Source organism: Nicotiana tabacum, chromosome 4 (assembly GCF_000715075.1).
Source record: "Nicotiana tabacum cultivar K326 chromosome 4, ASM71507v2, whole genome shotgun sequence".
Classification (NCBI taxonomy): domain Eukaryota; kingdom Viridiplantae; phylum Streptophyta; class Magnoliopsida; order Solanales; family Solanaceae; genus Nicotiana; species Nicotiana tabacum.
This window is the reverse complement of record NC_134083.1, coordinates 102,384,112-102,392,490: the sequence shown is the minus strand read 5'-3', so window position 1 is coordinate 102,392,490 and position 8,379 is coordinate 102,384,112. Positions and strand designations below refer to the sequence as shown.

Here is an 8,379-nt window from a genome sequence, read left to right as displayed (position 1 = left end):
TAGCAGGATAAGGCTTTAAATAAAGTTAAAAATCACATTATTTTCAACTAAGATCAATGAAAAGTTGAAGAAATAAAAAAGCATAGAGAATAGTAACAATTAACGGTACAACTTTCAACCTTTTCAACTGAAAAGGTATAAAAAATATAAGAAACTCAAATTTCATGCACAATCGAAAAAGTAGTAAGGAAGAAAAAAAAATGTTAGGAAATAAAGAAGGAAGAGAGGTCTTTTTTCCTTGATATAAGAATCATTAAACTAATCAACTTTTGCTTTCCGTAAGAATCCGTAACTACCCTGCCGGTCGTTTGGAGCATTTGCATTCCGTTCAGCTATTTGAAGTCTTGAGCATCATCGTATAATGTATTATGACTTGTGTGAAATCGAATTACTATGCCTATCTTGGCGGTCGTTACTTTTAGTGGTCTTTCTTTTTGGTCCTCTTCTTGTTCTATTGATCAGAAGCATCAAGCAGCACCACGCCGATTTAGAATTCGGCCACTTACGCTGGGCAAAAACATATACTCCCTCAACTTCAGCACGCAGTATAAAAAAAAATTTAGAACTCGTGTTACTCTAAAACATGCTAGATTTATGTGGCTATAGAAACATACAATTTAAGATAAAATAAAAAATTTAAAATTAAATAATTTTGAAACATATAAACATGTCGTTTTTTAAAAACAGATTAATAAAGATATAATGTATATAAAATGGAATGGAGGGGATTAGCTAATATTAGAACCTATTTGTTTTTGTTTTTTTTTCTTTTTCTTCTGTACGTCTTTTTGATAAAATTAAAAAATAATTGATGAGTAACAGGTTGTAAAGCAAGAAAGTTATATATTGGAGAGGAACTATTTGGCTCTTCAGTATTGAAGAGCGTAGGATCAATTGTCACAAACGCAAATGCCTAGTTGAAGACGAAAAGAGTAATATTACAATAGATAAAAGCAGCCTTCGAGGATTGTAGTGACAGTAATAGGACCCTCCACCCTTACACAAAGGTTTTGGGAATAGAAAGAAATCCTGATAGAAAATATTTTTCCTCTTAATAAGTCGTAAATCCTAATTAGCAAGTTGCTTCACGGTATTCAGTAGACAACCATAGAAGTCTAAATAATGGCCTTCCATTTCACAAATCAGGTAGTTCTGTCAAATTGCTCAGATACAAAACTGTTTTCAAGAAATGGCAAATTGATGGTACGTAAGTGCTTCGCATTATTGGGTTCTATACAACATATGCCATTTAAAAGCTAAAATTGAATACAGAAAACATAGAAGATTTTCAGCCTGCAATATACCCAGTCATTGAATAATTCGTGTTATATACCCAGTAAAAACAAATGGGAATTTCCTGTGATCATGTAGCGCAAGACTAGTTGCGGAACAATCTCTGGAACCTACTGAACTAGAGAGGCAAACTCATTAACTTACGTCTAAGTATCTAACTAATCTGAAGAAAAAAATATGTGCTGTATACTCCTAAACCATGTCTCTGATACGAGATGATCGTTAACTACCTTCTCATGCTGATGATTTAAACAATAAATATGGTTATTGAAGCAGATGCAGATACTTAGACTTCGTGCCAAGTCTTTTCTTATTTTATCTCCAGGGATCCTATTACTCAGCTTCCAGAAAGCCTCTGTCCTCCATGTAAGAGACAACTTGCCCAGCCATCTCATGTGGTGTCGGAACTACTCCATCTTTTTGTTGTATTTCAATCTAGCAAAAACCACCACGCAGAAATTGTCCATTAGTTCTGAACAAAAGTTGTTACAACAACACAAAAGCAAATTAAGATATATCTGAATGATTAAAATTAAAGAATGTAATGGGGTACCTCACAGTTCAATGGCGGTTCATAAGGATCATCAATTCCGGTAAAACCTGCAAAACAAAAGGCTCTGAGTTATAAGAAGTTCCTTTTCCTCTGAGGTACTGAACATCAAGAGAGTTTTGAAGCAATGCAGCCTAGGTCGATGTAAATCTGCCATCTTCACAAGCAAGCAAAATTCTGAAGAATTGCCCTTAGTTACTCCAACTGAAATGATGCCAATTATCCAGTGCGACATAGGAGAAAAAAATTTCATTCTGGTTTCAGGGCAAAGATAGAATTGAACTAGACAAATCAGTCCTCTGGGAAATGTCCTATCGTTAATGAACTTCTAGTTTCATCAACTTTTAACCACATGAAGCATGGCAACAAGCAGTACACAAATATTACACCTTGTTTTTATCAGAATAAAACCTGACAGGTGCAATTTACCGCTGTGTGTCTAACATCTCATGAATGAGACTTCACAACCAATTGAGTTGCTCTCCTTTTTTAAGACTCCAGATTCCAAAGAGAGATGGAAACTGTAAAGGCTACTACCCTGAAGCTAATACCAACCTTTGATCTTTCCAGCACGAGCAAGCTTGTACAGGCCTTTTGGATCTCTTCCTTCACACAGTTCCAGAGGCATATTCATAAAAACCTGGAAAGTCGAACAGAATTAGTTAAAATTGCAGATATTTCCATAAGAATGTAAAGTATGGAAACTTTGCCTCAATAAAACTTTTATCCGGAAATAATGCTCGGCAAGCATCACGATCCTTTCTGTAAGGAGATATCAAACTTGCAATGCATATTAATCCAGCATCTGCAAAGAGCTTTGAAACTTCACCTGGAAAATTTTACAAACAGGACAGGTAAATTAGGAACTGCAACATATGTCATACGACAATGCAGAACATCTAGAAAAATTCAAATTAAATGAATGGGAAACTATAATTAGTTTCACTTAAGTCATTGTCTTCATGATAGCTGCACAGTTAAATAAAGATAAAAACATAGTTTTCTCAAGGCTGGAGTAGTTTTCTCAAGGCTGAAGCTGTTTCCGCTCAACAAATATATTTCCACACTTTCCCTACAATAAATGTCGAACTACACAAGATATTCTAGATGTGGTTAGCAGAAGAGTCACTAGTTATTAGCCTCAAGGCAGAGATGAGCTGCATAGACTCTTAAAAATCATCTGTCGAAAGTCTTCAATGGTTTCTCTATGAAAGCATCAACTTTTATTTTAGCATAGACGGTATCTCTTCATTCTTCATGATATTAACCACAATTCTGATCCCTATGAGCATTTTTCGTCTGGTATGATAATTCAAATTAAAGATTATAAACATCAGGTCTAATGCGTGAATTTATAATGATAGCCGTGCTCTGCATGCTAATTCTACGTTATTCGGGGATGCTAGGCACAGCAGTTCAGTTTAAGGACATGAAGGAAGGGTGAGTTTCGACCTCATCACTTTTCCTTTCTCCTTCCAAATTTTCCCTTCCTCGCTCACTCCCCCCCTCCCCCAAAACCTCCCAACCCCCCATCCCAATAAAAAAAGGAATTTTAAAGTGTAGATATCCCTGGAAAATTTGAAGACTGAATATCTTCTTTTGATTATAGGTGTAATCAATCCGAGCAGAGTTGAGTCCCAAATAACCAAGCGAGAATCCAGAATTCCACCAGCCAAGCTCAAGCTGGACTTGAATTCTAAAACTTGTTCAAATTAAGCTCTAGTGTGACTCTATACAACTTAATGTAGCGCTTGAGCTCAAGTTTGGCTTGATAAATAAATGACCTTGGAGCTAAGTTGCTCGGACTCTTCACTTTCAGTACCGCACCCGTATCGACACGACGTGGCCACGTGGGTGTGGGATCCGTGTCGGATCTGGTCAACCGATTTTGGGTATTTTGACCAAAATCAACAGAGAAATTTGGGACAGATACAATGATTTTTGAAAACAAATCAAAAGCTAGGGTGATATGGAAGAAAATGGAATACCTTGTATATATATAAATTTCTATGTCAGTCCTTTTCCTTTTATCTCCTTCTAAAATTCTACTCTTGTTCAATATTTTCTCCTTCTCGGAATACCTTGTAAGTTTTCCACATAATATCTCATAATTTAGACACATTTTTATAACTCTATTTTTAAATAATTGAATTATTTTTAGGCGAATCCCCGCACCCGTATCCGTACCTGGATCCGTACCCCCGAATCTTTAAATTTAAGATCATGAAGGATCTGACCTCTAGATCCGCACCCGTATCGGACACCCGCACCCGAGTCCGAGCAACTTAGCCTTGGAGTTCAAATGAGCTCTCATTTTAAATGTATCAAAAATTGCATTCGCACTTACTCCAATATATCCACAACTCAAGATCATAATAGAATATTGAGATCTTTTCACTTTAAATATTAGGAAATAAATTAGCATAATAATGTCCAAAGAAATTTCTGGTTATAAAGACATATAACAGACTTGAAAATGAATTGTTCACAAACATGGACAATTCAATCGAGCTTATCCAAGCTTGGCTCATTTAATATTGCGTGAGAAATTGAGCAAGCTCAGATCATATGATAAATAAATGAGTCAAGCTTAGATCATATGATAAATAAATGAGTCAAGCTTGATCTTCTTGGAGCTAAGCCAAGTTTGTTGTGAAAGACTCCTTTCATCAGTGGCTCGACGTTTAATCATTAACCTCATCATTAGAGTCCAACTGAAACAACTGTACAACATATTTTCCTCAGGTCGTCTGAGAGTCTGTTCTCTAAGCATCTCAAGTTTAAACCAATAGTAAATCCATGAAACTCATGGTAGTTTCACTTTGTTCTTCAAAAGTACACTTACCAACCCTACGTATATTTTCAGTCCGATCTTCTGCCGAGAATCCAAGATTCTTGTTCAGACCATGCCTAAGGTTGTCACCATCAAGAACATAAGAGAGGTTACCCCTTGTGTGTAATTCTCTACCTAGGGAACAGGCAAGTGTGCTTTTACCTGCAAAAGTTGAGACCAAATCTTCAAATAATGGTGACATATGTTACAAAATTGAATCTGAAACAATTTAATGCCACAAAATATTTTTGACCAAAATATCTAGCTGAATATACAGGCAAATTCTCCTCAATCTCTTAGGCAGTTCAAATGAATATGCGAGACTTGTCAACCTCTTAATGCAATTCCAATTTCGGGGAAGAACGAGTGTAAAGACTAATTCCAGGATGCAAATCACCAAGGTTAGTGCAAATATGGAATAAGCAACAGCAAATTAATACTACCTGATCCACTGAGACCTGTAATCCATACAACACATCCCTGTTGGTTAAGCAGCTTTTCCCTCTCTGCCTTTCCAACTGGACATTCATGCCAGAATATGTTTGCAGGATTTCCCAAGGTAGACATCAAGAAACAGAAAGCGTTATCCCTCCTATTCAGACAGTTAGGTGTATCAGAACAGTTATTTCTTTGACGTGTTACATATTGATCCTCATTTACCAATACTTTCGACAGATGTAAGAAGAGAAAAGACTTCAATTTCAGAATCTAAGTGCCAGAAAAGTTCATTTTTTCTTCCGATCTTTAATTAAAGAAGCACTACTTGAAACTAAATTGCCCCTTTGTCTTCTAATCTTCATAGAAGAAGCACTTCTTTGAGACTAACCTAAACAAGTTATGAGCCCAATTTGGAGGAAAAGAATGTTATCGAGAAACATAAAGTAAAAATCGAGGAGCATTTGAAAAATGAATTGAGAGGCATTAGAAGGAAACCGTGATGGCTAAAGCAGTAAAGCTAATGTAGATAGGCTATATCTATATCTTGGCCATGTTAAATCAGAGGTACTAAAAGTACTTCAATATAGAAAAGGAAAAAAGAAAAAGATGCACCATGTTGGATGTAGTGATTATACGGCTGCCAGGGGTGGATTTCTTATCTGACTGAGTAGATTTGATCACTAAGCTGTGATCAATGCGCAGTATATGATGGAAAGGCTCTTTTTTTTTTTGGAAAAAAATATAGTATCCGATGAGAACGCAATTAGTGATGCAAAATGAGCAGAGTGAGTTCAGATAAGAATGATAAGGTTCTTTCTGGTTACTATCTTCCAAAGAAAAAATGTATAAACAAGCATGGCATAAAGGAAAAGGAAATGCAACAACCTAATTATTGTTTTCTTCTATATCTTGTATGTAAACAACAGAAAAATAAATGTATAGTATAAATATATTTTACCCCAAAAACTCATAACACATATCATAAAATTTCCCACCGGGAAAATGGGTTCATGACAAATCTAAAATAGAACATTATTAAAAAAGTCAATCCTTTTTTACCAATCTTGGAGCGAATAAAACAACAAAATAAAGATTGCTGAAATCTAAACAATATTCACCTCTAGGCAAAAGAACCAAGAAAGCCTCAATAGGAAAATCACATTATGCAGATAAGCTAAATCAACGAGTAAGCAACTTCAAGGAACACAATTTACATTACCAACATAAAGAAATCAAATGATTAAGAAAAGATCTTGAGAAGGTAAAACTGGAATACCTGTGAAAGAAGAACCAAGTAAGCAGAAAGTGAAAGAAAAACTATGAGCTCTAATTCTCTAAAGGGGAGGCAGATATGCGTATTAAAACTGGTAAATATGTCTTGAGAATTTGATGAATGTAGACGTAATTAGTGAGACAAGGGCGGAGAATACAACAGTGGAAAAGATCCTACTGAGGACAAGACGTGAGAAAGAGCGCAATGGCACTTTTGGAGCCTTTTTCCCAAGTTTTAGGCAAAGATTGTGCGGGGAATTTAGATGGTGTTTGGCTAAGGTCATGAGCGGTTAAAGCTATCTTATAAGCATCTTTTGGTTTATTTAAGCGCTTCATAAATATCTAAAGTGTTTATAAGTCAAGTGCTAATAAGTTAAAATCAGACATGAGTCATAAGTTAGTCACCCCCAACTTATAATTTTTTAGCTTATAAGCACTTTTAGTTTGACCAAAGTTTTTTACTAGTTTATCCTTAATAATATTTTCTAATTTATAAAATATTTTTCCCAAAATAAATTTTCTAACTTTCTTTTCATTCCATATTCATTGTTCATCTTTTTTTTTACAAAAAAACTTTTTAATTTATAATCTTTTGTATAGTTTTATAGGATATTTTAGTCATTTTAATAAAAGAACAACTTATTAGCACTTTTCTACCAAACACATCAATTGATTATTATCAGTTTCAGCACGTTTATCCAAACACGTAAATACTTATTTAAAAATTCAGTTTCAACACTTAAAAATATTTTTCAACACTTTAATCTTATCAGTTATTTACAATCAGCTAATCTAAACGGGCTCTTAACGATGACGGTAGGTTTTGCTGACAAAAGTGCTACGCACTAGGCTTTATTTTGATATAAACTAATGAGTCTATTACTCCTACCATCAGTTAATGAAACTAATTTCACGTTTAATTAATGAGTCTATTTGCAATTTAACTCTCTTCTTTCGAGACTAATATTTCTACCATTTGTTTAGACTAATAGCCCATTTGGCCAAGGCGCAAAAATCAACTTACTTTTTCTTAACAATACTTTTGGTGAGAAGTAGTTTGTGTTGAGCATATTAATTTAAAAAGTACTTCTGAGCATCAATTAGTATTTGGCCAATCTTTTAAAAATTTCTTTTAAATGTATTTTTCTCAAAAATGCTTTTCAAAAAAGTGATTTTGGAGAGAGAAGCTATTTTTTCTATTTTTCCTCAAAAGCACTTTTTTTTCCCTTCAAAAGCTTGACCAAACACTTCAACTTTAAAAAAGAAAAGTGCTTCAGGGATGGGAGAAGCTTGGCCAAACAGACTACCATCACCTTATTTTGAAAAGTAATTTTTTCAAATTAGTCAATTTAAAAAATAATTTTGAACAACAATTAGTGTTGGCCAAACTTTTAAAAGTACTTATATGTGTATTTTTTTTTTCTCAAAGTGCTTTGTAAAAAAAGTATTTTTGGGAAGAAACAACTTTTTCTACTTCTCAAAAATTGATTCTGCTTCTACTAAAACCATTATCAATCGAAATTGACGAGTTCTTAACTTTAATCAATGAATTTGGTAACAAACCAAAATCGAGTTTAAATTTGAAAGACATTTCTTTATTTTCATACCAAGAATAGGGAAAAGTGAATAAAAAGAACTAAATTTGTAAAATTTATATTCAATGCAATTGATCCTAACGAAACAACATCTGAAACGATTCATTGGAACAAAAGAATCATTCTAAAAGTTTAGTCAAACATCTTTATCTTTGGGAAAAAGTACTTTAGGGCAAAGAAAATACTTTTGGGAACATACTATATATGTCAGTATGCTAATAAATCCTTATTTGCTTTATTTCCTTTTTCTAAGACAATATTCAAATGTGTACATAAACCTTACGAAATTAGTTATTCGTGTCCTCAATTAAAAATTTGCTGTAAAAGGGACCTTATCGTTAGCTGAAATATCATATATGTGTCATTCATTTCTAATGGAGCTTAAGATGGCAGATTTT

General features: G+C 34.0%; 1 protein-coding gene across 2 annotated transcripts; it reads right to left on the bottom strand.

Moving 5' to 3' along the window:
• Positions 1 to 1,270: 1,270 nt before the first annotated feature.
• Positions 1,271 to 6,663, bottom strand: LOC107819637 (adenylyl-sulfate kinase 3). 2 transcript variants are annotated; one of them, XM_016645764.2, is made up of 7 exons: positions 6,391 to 6,663; positions 5,120 to 5,268; positions 4,689 to 4,838; positions 2,554 to 2,672; positions 2,399 to 2,483; positions 1,847 to 1,893; positions 1,271 to 1,728 (listed from the first exon to the last, which is right to left on the bottom strand). In XM_016645764.2, the coding sequence occupies exons 2-7, from the start codon at positions 5,241 to 5,243 to the stop codon at positions 1,627 to 1,629; spliced, it is 627 nt and encodes a 208-aa protein (XP_016501250.1). In that variant the 5' UTR covers positions 5,244 to 5,268; positions 6,391 to 6,663; the 3' UTR covers positions 1,271 to 1,626. The 2 variants fall into 2 exon arrangements, with proteins under 2 accessions (XP_016501250.1, XP_016501251.1); XM_016645765.2 differs by lacking the exon at positions 6,391 to 6,663 and adding an exon at positions 5,727 to 6,043.
• Between the last annotated feature and the right edge of the window lie 1,716 nt (positions 6,664 to 8,379).